The 19,491-nt window shown below is 42.2% G+C and overlaps 1 protein-coding gene across 1 annotated transcript in view; it reads left to right on the forward strand.

The window, feature by feature from the left end:
* The first annotated feature begins 569 nt into the window (after positions 1–569).
* GPC6 (glypican 6) overlaps positions 570–19,491 on the forward strand; it is a 1,130,094-nt gene continuing 1,111,172 nt past the window's right edge. Inside the window, exon 1 of the mRNA XM_059684950.1 lies at positions 570–1,402. Coding sequence (XP_059540933.1) covers positions 1,243–1,402 — 160 coding nt within the window. The 5' untranslated portion in view covers positions 570–1,242. The remainder of the gene's footprint in view (positions 1,403–19,491) is intronic.

The raw sequence follows: 19,491 nt of genomic DNA on the forward strand, positions 1-19,491 counted from the left end.
CCCTCCCATGCCTTCCTTCTGAGATTCCACACTTTGTTCCATGCTTCCATGTCTCTGAGCATTAATGATTTTTTGATCCAAAATCACGAAATATTTAAAATTAAAATGGGGGCAAGTTTTGGGCCCAGAAACAAAAAATTAAAAGAATTAAAAACCACTGGTCTCTCATATGTGCACAGACTCCCCTTAGAAAACAAAAACGAACAAGACAAACAAAACTTAAACAGTGAAAGAGAGTGAGCGTGCTCTGCTATCGAGGGGTTTCCCTATATGTTTATCTCCAGGCTGGCTTTGTGTTTCAGTAGATCACGAAGATATTAAGAGCAACAATTGAAATTACACTGTCCCTTGACGTCCACAAAAATATAGTTTAAAACATAGGAATGAATGACTTAAAATACTGTTTTTCTACATTTATTACTTATGTCATTAAAGGCAGCATTCGGATCAGTATGAAGGATGTGATGGGAATGAGAAAACAGGAACGTTCCTTGCCCCCGCCCCCCTTTTTTTCTTCCACCAAATGGAAATAGATCCAGACCGGGTTTTCCGTTCGACTCCGTCTCTGAATTTCGGCTGTGCACTAAGTAGCACGTTTCTCCCTCTCCCCTCCTTTCTCCTTTCCTCTAGCCTCCAGGATCCCTCTCTTCCTATTTCAGGCGGACTCTCTCACAGGCTCCCTCAGCCTGTGTGAAACTGAGGTTTCCTCTGGAACCCGTATATCCCCAACACATACCTCCACGCAGACACATCCCCAAGAACCCCGCGCTCGCACCGACACACACGCGCGCACACACTCGCGCTCGCCCGTCCACCTCCCTCCCGGGAGAGCCGGCGCGCGTCCCCACCTCCGCCGCACACTTCGGCGAGTCGAGCTCGCAGCGCTCTAGGATTCTGCGGCTCGGAACTCGGATCGCGGCTCGGAACCCTCATGGTGGATTTGGAAACATTTCCTTCTCTCTCTCGTTTTGATTGCACCCTTTTCGACCTGGGGGGCTAGAGGAGCCAGGCGGCTGCTCTCCCAGCCAGCCCCGGTTGGCTTGCCATCTCCATCTGGCTTATAAAAGTTTGCTGAGCGCGGTCCAGAGGGCTGCGCTGCTCGTCCCCTCGGCCGGCGGAAGGGGGTGACGCTGGGCAGCGGCGAGGAGTGCGCCGCTGGCTCTGGCGGGCTTTCGGCTCGAGGGGCAAGGTGAAGAGCGCACGGGCCGTGGGGTTGACCGAGCTGGATTTGCATGGTGCACCATGCCTTCTTGGATCGGGGCTGTGATTCTTCCCCTCTCCGGGCTGCTGCTGTCCCTCCCGGCCGGGGCGGATGTGAAGGCTCGGAGCTGCGGCGAGGTCCGCCAGGCGTACAGCGCCAAGGGATTCAGCCTGGCGGACATCCCCTACCAGGAGATCGCAGGTAAGCCCGGGCGCGCGGCCCAGGCGGGCTGCAGCCCTCGGCGGCCGCACGTCTCCCGGGCCGCCCGGCGCCCTCCTCCTCCCCCCTGTTGCTGACTTGTTGGTGTTCACTTTCTGCCAGGCTCTCCGGGCGCCGCGCCTCCGCGCCTCCGCGCCGGGCGGCGGATGCTCTCTCGCCAGCTCCCGCGGGGTTAGGTGTGCGCCTCCGCTGCCTCATTGTGTGCACACGCGGGAGCGCCCTCCTTCCTCCCTCCCTTCCTCCGCTCTCGCGCCCTGGCGCCCCCTGGCTCATAGGCTCCCGCCGGGCGGCCCGGGGAGCGCGGGACACTCGGGGGTGGCCGCGGCGCGAGGGCAGATCGCTTAGCGGGATGCCCACCCCACGCCTCTCGCTCGGGCAAAACTTGGAAAAACTGCGGCCGCAGTTTGCCCAGCGCCACAGTCTGAGTGGCGCCTTCTCCACTCCCGCCCTCACGCCGGCGGGGGCGATGGAGAGACGCGGATCCCTCCCTTCGCCCCTCGCTCCCAGCTCCACGCTCTGCGGGTCGGAGAGGCTGAGCGCGCGGTGCCGGGGCCGGGGGCGGGAGAGCTGGGGGTACCCCCACCGGTGGGACTCGGCCTCCCGACTCCCGCAGTGCCGGGATGGTTTGGGGAGTTCTCGGGCTGCCTGCTTCTGATCTGGGGCGACTTTGCCCTTACGGTTTCTCCGTGCTTCCCCGGTTGCTGTTGGTCACTTGAGGTTGGGGGGGGGGGGGAACCCCAGCCACCCGGCGCGGCGATGGGTCCTGAGCGCGGCCTCGTTCGCCGGCTCTTGGAAGCTGAGCCAACTTAAGCGGGTGGTTCCGTAGTGGATTCATCCCAGGGTCTCCCGATCCAGTGTCCCCTGCGTGCCTGGCCCAGGGCATTATCCCACTGGGAGCTAGAGAGCCCCCGCCCGCTTTCTGGGCGCCGGCGTGTGGGTAGCACTGGGTCTCCAAGAACTTGCGCTGCAGCCTGCATGCCTGTTTTCCGGCTCTTACCTCCAACCGAACCCGAGCTTCTCTGGGGCTCTGTGAATGAATCTAGTCCGGGAGAGAGAATCTGGTGGCTGCGAGGGGACTGAGCTGAGAGCGGCAGAGTGGGGCCAGGAGATGCTGGGAGGACGCGGGCTGCTCAAACGGGCCGCCGAAGTCCTCGGTGACCTCAGATGGCCAAGTCTAAACGCCGAATTTCCACCAGCCTGTCTGCGTTTTGTCCAAGAGCTGGTCGATGGGTGGAAAGCGTGCTGCAGAGAATCTTATAACATTTTCGCTATCTAGTGGAATTGCTCTTTTATTATGGTTGATCTACAAACCCTACACGTGAGAGTTTTTACTTATGCTGAAATAACACATTTATATGAATTTAGGCATTAAGAAATAGCCCATACTTCAGGCTCACGGAGAGTGTTACATACAGAGAGCCTTTTCCAATTCTGAGCCAGACACCGCCAGCCTCTGGTGAGTGGAAGGCGGAACCTGTGGTGAATTGTAAGACTTCTTTTCTACCCCGTCACTTCTCCCTTTCCCAGAACTCCTTAATTTGCTAATCAGTGAATAGAGGCCGGCGGCCCCTACCGCTCCTTAAGTTTCTCAACTCTCCTTTCCCTTTTGTCAACTGTTATTTCATTCTTTTTAATTAATTGATAAGGATCAGCTTTGCTACCCCCTTACCCCCCTCCCTCCACAAATCTCAGAGAATTCAACTTTTAAAAGGTTTGTAGTATGGGTGACTTCTTTTAGGAACTTTTTCTCTAATCTGGGCTTTTTTCAAATTCTATCTTTTAAACACATACATTTCCCCAACATGATTTCAGATAGGATATCTCAAAGAGGAAAAGTGTGAAGTATTTTTAAACTGCTTCAGTATTCTGAAGAACAGTTCCTGATGCAAATCTCCTTAATATCAAGGTGAAGGTGAAGGTGTTTAGTGTAAATGATTTCTGTCCGTCATTATTTACTTTCTTGAGAACATTTGCTGGGGTTAAATAAATCCTTCAGTATATTCTTAACTAGTCTTTCCCCCCACCCCTTTTCCCCTCCATCCCTTGACAATTACAGTGCTTGCTAATAGCTCTGCATTTCTAAAATGAGTGTACTTTGTTAAACTCACTTTCTAGGACTAAGACTACTATTTACTTGAAATTATCAAGGTACAGGTCACCATGGAACAAGTGAATTATAAGATAATTGTATACTAAGGATATACTTTTTTCTCAAAACAAACTTTACTCGGTACTACCTATTGCTGTTGAATTTATCACTTAGGAAATATGCCTGTTTATTAAATGAGCACACTCTTCCTCTCCTCCCCAGTTCCTCATAAAATTTACGTTTCATTATCCGGTGGTTATCCTTTCTTCCAACTCCTTTCCATCCTGTGCCTTGTTTGGACTTTTAATGGTTTGCTTGAGAAAAGGCATATGCCATTTGTTTGCCAGGGAACATGCATTTAAAGGAACCGCTGTTCAGAATTTAGATTCATGAGATCTGTTTCTAATTGAAAGCCATTTGCAGGTAGCTTGCCTGGTTAAAAAAAAAAAAAAAGTAATGAGGACATTATGTTTCATCACAACATTATTAAGATTTACTCAGAACTCACAATTGTGAAATAATGTTGCCCTTTTCTATTCTAAGATAAAAGGGAGTTCTTCAGACTCAACAGATGAGGGACTGTGATGGGTAATATATAAAGTTACCCTCTCAGAGAGTGCTTGGGAGGGAGGAGGCTGTCAGGGGGCAGTTTGTACCATTAATCTTCACTCAGCCTTGATTTTAAAGCATCCCAGGCAGATCAGATGGACTGTCTGTCCTGGTTTGAAAGACCTCCAAGGGGGCAGACTCTTAAGCCCCTCTCAGCAATCCATTCTAATACCTAGTCATGCTTGTGGTACCAAAATGTTTCCAGATATCTAGCCAAAAGCCTTCACAGTGTGCTTGCTTATTTTCTCTTGTTCTGTCTTCTAGGAAGATATTGAGCAGGGGATCATCAAGTTCTTTGTAGGGACTGTTACTCTGATCAAAGGTCAGTGTGAAACATCCCAGTCTTTCTTTGAGCACCAGTAATATTATCTCATTTTCCAACCTGACTCATCTTGATGGCTCTGAACTGCTAAAGGAACTCCACAGCTGAAAAGAGCATCGGCTTAAAAGTCTGGGCAATTCAGGAAATGTTGTTTGAGGCTTACTGTGCCATTCTTTTATGCTTTGAGCATTCTTGGAGTTATTTATTGTAATACTGTGTAGCTGACTAATGGTACTTACTAGCCTACATGCTCAATTTTTTCATTAATTATCAGATGCAACTTTATTTAGCAATCCCATATATGGAAATTTATGTGTAACCAGCACCTATTTGAAAACATTACCAATTTTTAAACATTGAATAAACATTGTCTTACCTGCTCCTTCTAGTAACTTAGAAGGTTATTATTATTATCATTATTTCTGTTTCCCAGATAAAAAGACTGAGCAACAGAGAAACTTAAATAATTAATTTGCCCAAGGATGAGAAAGTGAGGAGGCTAGAATTCGAATCTAGGCACTTGGTTCCATAGACGAAACCATGGCCAATACATTTCTGTATTTGTTGAATGAATGCATTGTAAAATCAGTTTTTTCCTCACCTAATATTGTATAAAGCGTGGTATTATCAATCACCATATATATTTCCCTCAGTTCATGGTGAATATTTTTTATTTATTTGCAAAATCTACAATTTTCAAAATCACTTTGACTTTGGATTTCTGTTCTCAGGAATTGACCACACTGCCACCACTAAATTGTCCCTGTAATTATGCATAGTCCCTGTCATTTTAGTTGTATAGATGTGGTTATATAAAAGGTAGAATCTAAAGAACTTCTGTTTTGTTTTGTTGTTTCCAATAGACCAGGTTCATTGGAATATTGGGTTAGTCCCACAAACCTTGCAATAGGAAGCTATCATGTGGATACAGGGAGAAGGACAGTTTCCTCAAATTAGGGGAAAAAAATATAACTAACAGTATTAGTTCTCAGTATTAACTTTGCCCCCTTTTCTGTCTCTGGTATTTTGAGAGTTGGACTACAGCTGGATATTTAAAAATGTATTAAACAGAAAAAGACTCATAGATACAGAGAACAGACTGATGGTTGCCAGAGGCGAGGGCGGTTGGGGGACTGGGAGGAAAAGGTGAAGGGGTTGAGAAATACACATTGGCAGTTGCACAATACTCATGGGGATATAAAGTACGGCATCGTGAATATAGTCAATAACATTGTAATAACTGTGTATGGTGCCAGATGGGTTCTGGGAATATTGGGGAGACCACTTTGTAAAGCATATCGTTGTCTAATGACTATTCTATACACCTGAAATTGAAACAAAGTAATATTGAATGTAAACTGTAATTGAAAAAAAATTGAAAAGAAAGTATTAAACTTTTCCTCATCTCTTTGATAGTAATTTATCTAAAAAAATCAAAAAATCTATCCCGAAGTCTAAAATTAAAAAAAAAAAAATAGAACATTCTCTTATACTCTGCTAGTTGACTGGAAACTTTTTGGTTTCAAATTTGAGAAGATGTAATTCTCCCCTTTCCCTGGCCTTAGTTCAGTAGTCCTTTTCTTTCATAGGTAGGCTTCCCAAGGAACCTGTCCCTCCCTCTGCTCCCCCAGCAAACCAACTTACTTAATGCGTTTGCCATCAGCATAAATATTTTTTCAGTTTACATGCAGATATCACCTTAATATAAATGGAAAAACAGTGTTTGGTAACTCTTTAAAGACATGTTAAATTTCCTAGTTGGGGATACATTATTTAATTTCCATTTATCTGCTTGCTGCACTAATCTCTGATTTCCTTTTCCTCCATTTAGTTGGCTGATATCTTTAAAATCATCTCAAAGTGTGAGGTATAAAAGGGTTAGCTGAACTTCAATTTTTTTGTTACTGATTTGTCAAGTCCTAGATTTCTAAAAGAATCACATTAATTACGGGTATCAAAGCAATCTAAAATATGGACTGTAAGGAGTGCCACTTGTTAATCTCTTGATTTGGGAATTAATTTTAGCCTGATCCTTGTGAACAGAGATATCTTAGATGATTTAATTAAAGGATAATGCATCATCACTGGGAAAAAGAGTTCATTTGAGTTGACTGATATACTCTTTTACAAAAAACTCACATTTTTTTTTTTATTGTTGAAAGTATTATATATGTTCCCCCTTTTCCCCCTTGACCCCTTCTAGCCCACTCAGCGCCCCCCCCTCCCCCCCCCCCCCCCCCCGCCCCTGGCCTTCACCACACTATTGTCTGTGTCTATGTGTTATGCATATATGCATATAAGTTCTTTGGTTGATCTCTTCCCACCACCCCTGCCTTCCCTCTGAGATTGGACAGTGTATTTCATACTTCTAAGTCTCTAGATCTGTTTTGTTCATGAGTTTATTTGTTCATTAGATTCCACATATGAGTGAGATCATGTGATACTTGTCTTTTTCTGACTGGCTTATTTCGCTTAGCATAATATTCTCCAGGTCCCTTCATGCTGTCTCAAAGGGTAAGAGATCCTTCCTATTTACTACTGCGTAGTATTCCATTGTGTGAATGTACCACAGCTATTTTATCCATTCATATACTGATTGGTACTTGGGCTGTTTACAGATTTTAGCTATTGTAAATTGTACTGATGTGAACATAGGGGTGCATACATTCTTTCTGATTGTTGTTTGGGGTTTATTAGGTTATATTCCTAGAAGTGAGATCACTGGGTCAAATGGCAGTTCCATGTTTAATTTTTGAGGAAATCCATACTGTTTTTCATAATGGCTGCACCAGTCTGCATTCCCACCTGCAGTGTAATATGGTTCCCTTTTCTCCACATCCTCGCCAGCACTTGTTATTTGTTGATGGTAGCCATTCTGATAGGTAATACCTCATTGTTTTAATTAGCATCTCTCCAATGATCAGTTACTTTGAAAATTTTTTCATATGTATTGTGGCCATCTGTATGTCCACTTTGGAGAAGTGTCTATTTTGGTCCTTTGCCCATTTTTTTTATTGGATTGTTTGTCTTCCTTTTGTTAAGTTGTATGAGTTCCTTATACATATATTTTGGATATTAACCCTTTATCAGATGTATCATTGCCAAATATGTTCTCCCATACAGTGGCTCCCTTTTTATTTTGTTGATGGTTTCTTTTGCTGTGCAGAAGCTTTTTATTTTGATGTAGTCCCATTTGTTTATTTTCTCCTTTGTTTCCTTTGCCCTAAGAGATGTATCGGTAGACATATTGCTATGAGAGCTGTCTGAGATTTTGCTGCCTATGATTTCTAGGATTTTTATGGTTTCATCTGTTATATTTAAGTCTTTTATCCACTTTGAGTTTATTCTTGTGTATGGTATAAGTTGGTGGTCTAGTTTCATTTTTTTTGCATGTATTTGTCCAATTTTTCCAACACCATTTATTGACAAAACTGGCTTGATTCCATTGTATGCTCCTGCCTCCTTTGTCAGATATTGAGTGTAATGGCTTAGGTTGATTTCTGGGGTCTCTGTTCTTTTCCATTGATCTATATGTCTGTTCCTGTGCCAGTACCAGGCTGTTTTGATTATAATGGCTTTGTAGAATAACTTGATATCTGGTATTGTGATCCCTCCAACTTTTGTTCTTCTTTATCAAGATTGCTGTGGCTATTCAGGGTCCTTTTTGGGTCCATATAAATTTTTGGAGTATTTGGTCTAGATCTGTGAAATATGCTATTGGTATTTTAATAGGGATTGCGTTGAATCTATAGATTGTTTTGGGTAGTATGGGCATTTTAATGATGTTAATTCTACCAATCCATGAACATGGTATATTCTTCCACTTGTTTATCTCTTCCTCTATCTCTTTTTTCAACACCTGCAGTTTTCTGAGTGTAAGTCTGTAACCTCCTTTATTAAGTTTACTCCTAAGTATCTTAATTTTTTTTGTTGCAAAAACTCACATCTTAGCTTGTGCGTGGAAATGGCGGTCACTATCAAAAGTGATTTCAAATATACAGCATTATGTCCTTTAAAATATTGTAGTGTACACATTGCATCATAATTTATGTAAGAGCGTGACCAGTGGTCTTATATAATTATGGGCCAGTTTTATGAACACTTAAAAAATTCCAAATGATTAAGTCCTTTTAAACCAAAGCGACCTACCATTCAGTCACTAGATTTGTATAGAAGTATGAGTTTAGGTTAAACATTGTAGTAAAAGATTTGTTGATAAAATAATTTTAATAGTTTAATCTTAACTTATATTGAAGCTCACAGAAGTAACATTATAAGATTGTTTTTTTTTTTCTCTCCCCTTAATTCTCATCTTTCAAAAGACTTTTAGCAATGCCAGTAAGGTGACTTAGAGTTGTCTTGCCAATATAAACAGAATACTTAATATTCATTTAAACTTGGTGCTTATATCCCTTTACAGACCAAATTCTTCTCTCTTAAATTCTTTAGCTGGCACATAATTTGACTTTAAATGGTGTCATAGATTTCCCCAGCAGAATTCATTTTTTCAGTGATATACATGATACTATTTGAAAGTCTAATAGACTCCTTGGGATGGCATATTTATAAATAAAGGGTTTCATAGTGGCAAGTCTTACGTAAAGGTTTAAAAATTCTAATAAACCTGGATAGAAATATTTAAGAGTTCTGAATAAACCTGGATGAAAAATATTTTTAAGCAAATGTACCACTTAGTAACAAAGACAAATAGAAATGTGATTCCACATTTACACATTATCCAGGTTAATTATTTTTCTAACCTATTCTTGATTTCCTTTAGGCATTTTTTTTTTTTTTTGCATTCATCCAATAAATATTTCTTGTTTACCTACTATGTGTAAGTCACTGTGCCAGGTGCTGGATATAGGACTCCAGGGAACTTTAATCCAAGAAGGGAAGCAGAAAATAAGGGCACCATTTACAGCGAATGGCTGAGATAAAGTGCACAGCACTGGGGTACCTGGCACTGTGAAAGCATTCAGTAGGAGCGTTTGATCTCATCACAGGGTTATGGAAATGCTTCCTTGTGAAAGAGCAATGCGAAGTCTGTAAGGGAAGGGGACAGTGGAGGGTATGCTCATGTGCCCATGTGATAAGAAGACTCTGAAAGCATGAGAGAAATTCCAGAACCCGGGGGAAACAGTTAGTGAATGGAGAACGGGCTGAGAGAGGGACAGGAGAAGCAGGGCCGGAGGACCAGGCTAATGACCAGGGACCTGATCCAAAGATGACCCATGCATATGGGCCCTATGTTTACTTTTTCACCATAGGCATGGACCCTTAGTTCTGTAGCCTATGGGTGGTACTAAATTAATGTCTTTACACATCTAGTTGTTTTAAACATAGCCCATAGAAGCTCTGTATTTAAAAAAATATATGTTTTTATTGATTTTAGAGAGAGAGAGGAAGGGAGAGGGAGGGAAAGAGAAACATCGATCGGTTACCTCCCATACGCACCCTGACCAGGGCTTGAACCTGAAACCTGGGTATGTGTCATGACCAGGAATCAAACTGGCAACCTTTCGGTGCACGGGGACAACGTTCAACCAGCTGCACCACACAGGCCAGGGCAAGAAGCATATTTTTCATTATTTAGAGACTCCCTGTTTTGTGTGCCCAAGAACTGCAGCCAACATCTACTGGCCAGGTATATAAGGCAAACCTGGGGCCTGTAAAAGACTCCAAGCCAGTACTGCTCTCCACACCCTAGGGCTGAGCAACAGTGCTTAATCTCCCTCTTCCCTCTAACCTGGAGTTCCCTTAATCTCTTCCCCTTCCTGGTAGTAGCCCCTCTGTTATCTCTGGAATGGCTCGTGCTGTGAGGGATATCCCCTCATATGCCATCAGTCAGTTACACCCATATAAAGGTCCTTGGGTTGTACTGTCATCTCCTGGTCCCCGACTCTTTCCTTGATCAGCCCTGAAATCTCTAGAACTCACTACAATGACGTTGGCCTTGAGCCTAGGGCAGTAAGAAGCTGGTGAGGAATTGTTCTAGTCTGGATTGGACATGGTTTTGAATGTTACTTTGGTTGCTTTGTAGAGAATGGATCAGGGGGAATTAAAAGCAGATACAGGGAGAGGAGGAGATGTTAACTTTGAGCTAGAGTGGTGACTGTGGAAGTGAAATGAAGTAGAAGGATTCAAGAAACATTTAGGAGGTGAAGTGGATACTACCAAAAGACTATTAATCAAGCACAAGTTATTCATTGAGCATCTACTATGTGATTGACAATAAATAGAGAGGGGTGTGTGTGTATGTGAAAGAGAGAGATTGAGAGAAAGAAGCAAGTGTTCCAGAAATATTCACTGAGTTTATAAATACTTTGATGTAGTTTATGTGTGCTTTTTATTGAAAACTACACTTAACATCATCAAACTTGCAGAGGACTTAAGGACATCAGTATGGCTGGGAGAAAGGGATTTCCCAAATAGGGTGTGTGTGTGAATTGTTAGCTCCCAGAAGGTATAGAATTGTCAAAATGTATGTAATCAGCTGTTCCCATTTTGAAACTTAAGTCAAAGTTCTTTGTCCTGTGGCAGCGTAAAAAACAATCTTAAAATTTTCACCAAGAAGAAGAATGAATTAAACTGTTACACCATTTTCCAAGATTTAAACAATGCTGTGTTCATGACATAAGTACCAAATATCATTGCTGATTCTAATGATAAGAATCACAGAATAAAGTAGTTTCTATGACCTTGCTGAAAGCAGAAGGTAAAATTTAATTGGGACTCTATTTGTCAGGGTTCTCCAGAGAAACAGAACCAATAGGACATATTTCTGCATCTGTCTCAAGATAAAGATATGAGGAGATTTGTTATAGAAATTGACTCCCAAGATTATGGAGGCCAGGATGTTCCATGATCAGCTGTCTGTAAGCTGGAGACCCAGGAAAGTAGTGGTATAATTCAGTCCTCTAATGCCAAAGGCCTGAGAATAGAGTGGGGAAGAGGTACTGATACAGTGGGGCCTTGACTTACGAGTTTAATTCGTTCCGTGACGGAGCTCGTAACTCAAATTACTCCTCTGTCAAATCGTAAAGTGAACGAGTGAGACACGTAATGCTGGGCTGATGTTGTGGCGTTCACTGTGACGTTCGCGGCGCCAACTAGCGGTGGGGTATCTGAAGCTGGCTCTTAACCCGAATTTTAGCTCGCAACTCAAAGCAAAAAATGGGCCAAGAGACGGCTCGTATCTCGAAAAACTCGTTAGTCGGGACACTTGTAAGTCAAGGCCCCACTGTATAAGTCTTGGAGTCCAAGGCCTGAGAACCAGGACCTCTCATGCTCCAAGGTAGGGAAGAAGGGACATCTGAGCTCTGGAAGCGAGAGAGGGAATTCCTCATCTTTTGTCTTTTTGTTCTATTTGAGTCCCCAATGGATTGGATTATGCATACCCAGATTGGTCACTAATTATACTGAATCAAATGGTAATCTCTTCCAGAAACACCCTCTCTCACTCACACACCCAGAAATAATGTTTTACCAGCTATCTAGGCAATCCTTAGGCCAATCAAATTAACACATACAATTATCCATGACAGGAACCTTGAAGCATGGGTAACATTTGACAAAGGGCATCTAGGAAGAGGGCATTCTTGGTGGGTTACAAGTGTGAGCAAAATAATGCATGTGGAGGATAGTACAGTACAGAAAGGGGTCTATTAAGAACTTGAGAGAACAGAGAGAGTGGACTTCTGATGGGCCTTGAAAATCCTTGCTTTTATACGGTAGAAAGTAGGTCATCAGCCTAGGTTCTTGGCAGTGAAGTGATATGATGAAAGTTTTGGTTTGGATTGGTCAAACACTACAAACAGGATGAAAAAGGAGGCAAATCTTGAAAGGCCCAGGGTGAGAGGAGGAAAGCCGGGGAGCTGTTTTAGACACTAAAGCGTCAGATGCTGAGGGCCCACATAAGAATGAGAGGAGAGAGGAAGGAGTGAATGAGTTCATCAGAGTAGAAAGAGGCCAAATTGAAAGGGAAAAAACTTCACTCTGCTATCTAGAAGTTTCAGTAAGAGAGTTTAAGGAAGACAAGATATTAAACTCTTGCTTGAAATAATTGGTGTCACTGAAGATACTTTTGGCAGCAGGTCACAGAAAATGCTGAAGCAACTGGCTTACATATTCAGGGAAAGCCATTATTTCACATAAGAAGTCCCAGCATAGAGCAGCTCTAGGAGCGAGGGAGTGGGAAGTGGGAAGTTAGCAGTATCATCAAGGTCCCAGGTTCTCTGTATCTTTCAGCCCTGAGACCCGCATTCCACCAGGTCAGCTCCATTACGGAAACAAGGTGCCTGCCGGAGTACCAGGAGTCAGAGCCTCGTTATAACGGCTGGAGGCACAAAAAGAGATGATTTCTTGTGTGTATCTTCACCGAGGAGGCAGACTACCCTCACAAGTGCTGCAGATTTACTCACCTTTCTCATTCTAGAGTTGCTTCCTGTGCCCGTGCCTGGAAGAGGAAGGGAAGGGACCATGGCCTTTGACCTGGGCCAGTCATAGTTACATCCTCACACAGGCACTGCTGTCCACCTTCCTCAAGTGTATGGCCACTGAATTGCTTGGTTAATCTTCATAAGAATACCAAAGAATTGAGGGGTACTGGAACATTTGAGAGGAATTACACACCCCGTCTGACTTCATTAGGCATTTGGCATCATTGCTTTAGTCCTGTGTATCTCACCTCTGGTCAGTGGTGAACCTATAAATGTTTAACACTTGGCTCTCAGGAGGCAGGGATTCGGGAGACCTGAGTGTAGCCGTTGCCAATGTCTGTGGTATAAATTTTCCCACTATGACTGATTTTAAGCTAGTAACAATTTAACAACCAGCTCACAAAATTTCTGAAAATTTAACAATTGGGCCTTTCTAGTTGGAAAGAGCCAGGGCTATCCTGGAATCATGAGAGATGTTAAAAAAAAAAAAAAAAAAAAGCCAGCCTATACTTGGGCTTCATCTTCAGATATTCTGATTTAATTGATCTGGGACTGGGTAGTCTCCCTCTTTCTGTCTTCTCTCCCCACTTCCCTGCTTGTCTTCATAGGTATGCATTCCCCAAGTAATTCTGATGCGCATCATGGAAGAGAACCAGTGATCTGGAGCTGAAGTTCACAGACTTCATCATGCTTCAGATTCACTGGAGGGCTTGTTAGACACAGATGCCTGGGCCCTGCTCCCAAAGATTCTGATTCAGTAGTTCTGGAGTAGGGCCTGTGCTTTGCATTCTGACAAGTTCCTAGGTGATGCCGATGCTATTGGTCCAGGCACCATCCTTCCAGTCTCTGGGGGCCTTTGAGACTCTAGGTGCATTCATTGTAGTTTTAAATACAGGTGTTTGTCAAGCAGACAGTCAAATTTGGGCAATGACCTTGTGTTGTTTTTCACCTTGATCTTGGGTAAGAATCTTCACCGAGAAAGTGTTGCTACAACAAATTGTACCCCTGATCTCCTCAGACCTTCTTTCAAATGTTTACATCGGCCACTAGGGGGACTAAGAGAAAGATGGATTGGATCAATTCAATTCATAATTACCTAGGCTTGGAACAAAGGGGCCTAAGCCAGCTGCCAAGGGTACATCTGCAGTAGGAGAGAACTTCAGCATTGTGGAAAACATTTTTTCTTTCACAGTCAAAACCCTATTATTCATTGCTAATATGTCAGGCTTTCTATGGTTACATAGGACTTCCTATTTTTTTGTCCTTTTAAGAAGATTTTTGACTAGGGGCAATTCTATCCCCTACCCCTTCTTTGAGTTGTTTTTCATACAATAGCCTCCTAAGTGCAGCTGTAGCCATTTCCCCCCCCCCTGATCTCTAGACTCTCCTGCAAAGAGACTACATTTACTATAGCTGATCACTTCATTTTATACTCATTTAATTAAAGATGTAGCATAATACATTCTGGGTATGCACAACTGTGACCTGTAGGCTTTATTTGCTAGTCTGTTTGCACCTTATTTGAGTTCTTGGATTTCTTGAAAAATGGGCTTGCTTTCTTTGGGCCCCCAGGACAGCTGGGATTAGCAGGGTCAGGGCTCCTGAGCTGAAATCAGGGAAGGATCCACAGGTATTTCCTCTTAAAGGTCATATATATATATTTTTTTTCAAAATTTATTTTATTTTTTTAAATTTATTTTTTTTTAAGAAAGCACTTTGAAGTCTTCGGAAAAAGATGAATAACTTTCAATTATTATTTTCTTAATGGGTCAGAATAGCTCCAAGTCAATAGCAGTTTCAAAATCAACTTGAAAAAAGCCACCATGCATGCTTTTATACATTATGGAATGGCAGGCATTAGCTTTTCCCTGAAAAAGTAAAAAAAAAAAAAATATTGCTCTTTAGCTGTTTGCTTTTACCATTTTCTTCCAAATCCCAACAATTGGGAGCTTTAAAAACTTTAAAAAATGGTAAACTTTAAAATAGCTGATTTTCTTTCTTTTTTTTTAAAAGCAAAAGATTTAACAAATGTTTTTAAATGATCTTTGATATAGTGAGAGCTCTAGTTTGAAACAAAGAATTTGTAATTCTGAAATATTAATAATCTGGAAGTGCAGGATTTCTGAACACTCCTACTGGATCTACTACAGCTTCTTTCCTAGCTATGTATTTGCATCCTACCAAGGGACCATGGTATATTGTTACTTTTACATTATCAAGTGCTAATGTGTGAAAGGCTTTTATTGTGCTTTTACTGCTCATTTGATTAAGTGGTATCTTATTCAATATTCTCTCACTGAGTTGGGGGTATTCAGACACCAGGAGGTCAAGTACTATGTTAAAAGCTCAGGCCAATCTTTTTATATGGCTGCAATAAAGAATATATTCATTTTACTTATATTACCACCTGGCTCTCATAAAAGGTCAGTTTCAATTGAATATAAAATAGGTTGCAAATGGCAAATCTTATGTCATCAACAACAAAATTATTGTATGTGATTGCTTTTCAATTGCTACCTTCCCCTCTTTTTTTTTTTTTTAAAAAAAGTAACTTGGAGATTTCTTAATATCAGGGATCATTATGAGGCGCTTTGTAGACATGAAATTGTATAAATCCAAGCTTTTCTATTTTAGGCAAGAAAATATGTATAGGATAAACCGTTTACATTCCAGTCAAAACAACAAGTTAGGTGCTTAAGTTAGTTATTCACAGCAAAAAACCATGAAACTATACTTTTTCATTTTGTACTTATCTTAATTTAACAAATTCACTTTGAATCAATTTCTCAGCCTAGGTTATTGATGCAAAGATAAATAATTTAATATTGCAAGAAGTTACATGCATAAACATAAGCCAATTGCTATGATTTAAGAGTGGCAATTTATTCTTATCCAGACCATGCTTACTAAATTATACAAAGCTTTTCAGTTTAGCAAAGGGTTTACTATATGTAGAAATATAGATTATAATAATCTTAACTCTGTGGTAACCAAGGTTGTGTCTTAAAACAGGAATAACCACTTCTTATAACTGAAAAAACCTATACCACATTTAAAAATGAATTTTAATCTCGATAGCCGTTCGTTTATACAGTCCAACTCTTGACAGAACCATGGTTTTTCCTCTGAAATATTTATTTTCAAAAGTATGACCTTGTATTTGCAAAATGTTTTTAAAATGCTGTCTGTTTTGGAAGGCTTTGAAGCAGTATTATTTTGTGGGGGGGGAAAAAGAGCCTATCTCACAATTACTATCATCAGGAAACATAGACAGAAGGAATACAAATAAGCAAGAGCAGACTTTTCCCAGAGTGACTTTTCCTAAAGCTATCTTCATTCAGAGTGACAATTCCGATTTTAACCTAATTAAGCGTTAGAGAGCGTCAGTGTCCCAAGAGATAAGCCTGCAGGTTCCTGGAAGTCCCAGGTCTGCTCCTCCCCTCCCAGGCGCTGCCTGGGAGCTGCTGCCTGGGACGCAGGGAAGGTGCCATGGGTGCCCAGAAGGAGGCTCTGCTGCGCAGCCCAGCCGGTAGGTGCACCACCTTTAGCCACGTTTCACCCTGGTTACTGTGGAATTGATTTTCACGGCTCATGACAGAAGCTGTTTTCAGCCCTTGAAAAGGAAGTGGCTGGGGCTGATACTCCTCACACAAACAGCAAATTGGTCCATGGCTTTCATAGCATTCGAGGTCTGTTACCTTAAGGTTCTAATGGCCTTTTAACAGCGTTTCCAGCTGAGCAGCAGATGTAAAGGATACTGAACATTGAAAGCACTGTTCTTTTTTTCCCCTTCCCTGAAAGAATCATTTTTTTACAGACATTGTACTAACACCACATCCTAGGACCCATTCAGTGGCATGTGAGTTTTGAAAAACTGAACCAAATCTCAGATAAATATGAAGTACTGTCAGTACCATAAATCTGTCACTTGGTTGGGCTGCGTGTGCCATGTTACAGCCCATCAGGACCCGGGATTATGGCACCATTAGTAGTGACCCCACTTGGTAATATTTCAGCAGGGAGAAAAGTAATTAATAGAACCCCAGGAAGCCTCTAAAACACCTTACACTTTAAGTGGATTCATTTTAATCCTAAATGTTGCAGGGTATTTCTGACACCACTACATTCAGCTTCTAGAATAATATCCAGTCTACTTTTGGTTTCCCTGTCGGTTGTTCTGAGTGTTAGTTTCGACCTTCTGTTGGTCAGGGTGTGACATGTTTCCCCAACAGGCAGCTAAGCTCTTCCAGCACGTGAAGCGAAGGTCCTTTAAACTAAGCTTTTGTCTGTTGAAGAAGGTTGGTGTTTCAGCCTTGTGGACTTTTGGGGGAAAAAGTGAAACATAACCAAACACCACTTGTCGAATTGGTTGCTTTTTTTTTTTTTTTTTTTTTAACAAAATTAGAGAAACAGTGTGTCTTTTGATTTCACTTCGGTTCCAGCCACTGCTTCATATTTCAAGTTTCCAGTGGTAACTAGACGAGGTAAGAGAAAAACAGCCCTGCGGGTGAGTCATCAGCCCTCCCTCCAGGAACTCACCTCTTTTACAAGCTTTTGGAAGGACCTTTAGAAGTGTGAACTGCCACCATTGGTATTGGGCCATACTGAAAATGTGCACAGACTGCAACTTCCATGTGAAAAGGCACGCAGTTCCCCCTCCCTCCTTTTCCTGCTTTCTTCTTCCTCTTCCCCCTCTTCTTCACTCACACAGCCTACCTGGTTTTGGGTAACAAGAAGAAAGAATAGTGTGATGGAATTTAACATTCAGCTGAGTTCTTGCAGGTGACAGTGACACACGTGGGGCCTTGGCTTTGGAGTCCTGAGTATGCAAGACTGTCCTTGACTCTTGGCTCTACTGCTTAGCCTTTTTTACACCTCCCTGTGCCTCGGTTTGTTTTCTTTTGTTGTTGTTGTTTAAATTTGCACACAGAGATAAGAACAGTCTTTACATCTCCTATTGTGATTGTATCAAATGAGTTAACATGTACAAAGCTCTTAAAATAGAGCCTGACATAGAATAAAGGCTATATACACATGTTTGTTAAATAATAAATACAGGTCACAAATCGATCTCTTGATGGGGTGGGGAGTGACAGGGGAAGGACTCTTCTTGGGAAAAGGGAAAGGGTGAGTTTCCTTGGGTTTCTCCCATCTCCAGGGCCCTGCTGGCCCACCTGGCTGATGTCTGGGGTTGGTGTGCTTTGTGATCTGATCTTGTGCAACTTGGGAGGGACCTGGTGGGCCCCTTTCCTGGAGTGTTCACCATCTCATTGGTCTTTCTGGCCCCGTAGGCCTCCTGAATCCCTGGCTTGTCCTCCCCCTGTCCCCTGGCCCACCTGTAACCTTGATCAGTTGTTATGGTGCGACCATGGCAAGCTGCTTTCTGCTATTCCCTAAGAGGGCTCCCTAGAGCCAGACCTGTGTCCCCCAGTGTGGGGGCAGCCCTCACTCTGAGCACTCTGCACCTCCAAGTTGACTCTAAGATCTTTGCCAGGTAGCCCATCAGGCAGACTCTTCACAGATTCCCACATCCCTCTTCTCGTTGGCTTTTCTGTATTGATGTAAAGCTCAGAGAGGAGAAACTGGGAAACTGGGGGGACCATGGCCTTCCCTTCACCTCCCTTCTCCCCACAGACCCCCGGGGCAGGGATGGGTTTGCTGCCTTTTCTCTTTGTAGCTGGACCTCAAGCCCTTCAGTCAGGACTGGAGATGTTTGTCTCCTAAAGAGGTCAGGTGACACCTGACACCCGTGCCTTTGGGGGTGGAAGCCTGTGAGAAAACAATGAATTAAGGGCGAACAAAATGAAGTCAGTTAAGTATTTGTAAGATAAAATCCCTGTTACATGTGCAGTATGAAAGCCTCTGAAGAATCTCTCAAACATCAAGTGAACTGGGAATAATACAAATTCTTTATGTTAATGGGAATCTTTGAGCTTCTTGGCCGATGGTTTTATATAGAAGCAAAATAATTTAATTCCTTGTTTTGTGCTTATTAATTGGTTATTTTCAAGTTTTCTTATCTCTTTGAATCCTGGTTTTCTTATCTATATAAAAGAGCAATAACATTGCCTGGCTCATGATAATTTTCTCTCTTTTTTTTTTTTTTGAGGATTAAATGTTATAGTGCATGTGAATAGTCTGATAGAGAGAAGTCTCCAGCAAATGTTATTTCTTTTTTCCCCCCAATTTCTTCCTGAAACATGTATCATGATGAGAAATCTTCCTACTTCTTATTCAGAAGAGGAGAGAAGCCTAGTAGGCTATAATCTCCACTCTAAGATTTAGTCATTTTTAATTTCCTTTTATGATAAGCTTCTAAGAGAGAAGCTGTAATAGAACATTAAAAGGTGATCTTTGAAATGCTGTTAAATGTCAAATAGCAAATCTTTTAAAAAACATTTACTTTCTCTTCTTTTTGGCCTTCTTGGCAATGGCTTTGAAATTTCTCTTTCATGTCACCCTTACAGGTTAGATTCTGTTGTACATACTTGCCAGCAGAGTGATATATTTGACAAATTGCTTTGGTTATTTTAATTTGCTTAAAGCAGTGATTCTCACACTTGAGTAGACATCAGAATCACCCAGAAGACTTGTTCAGATGTGGGTCCCA

This window comes from Myotis daubentonii, chromosome 2 (assembly GCF_963259705.1).
Source record: "Myotis daubentonii chromosome 2, mMyoDau2.1, whole genome shotgun sequence".
NCBI classification, from domain to species: domain Eukaryota; kingdom Metazoa; phylum Chordata; class Mammalia; order Chiroptera; family Vespertilionidae; genus Myotis; species Myotis daubentonii.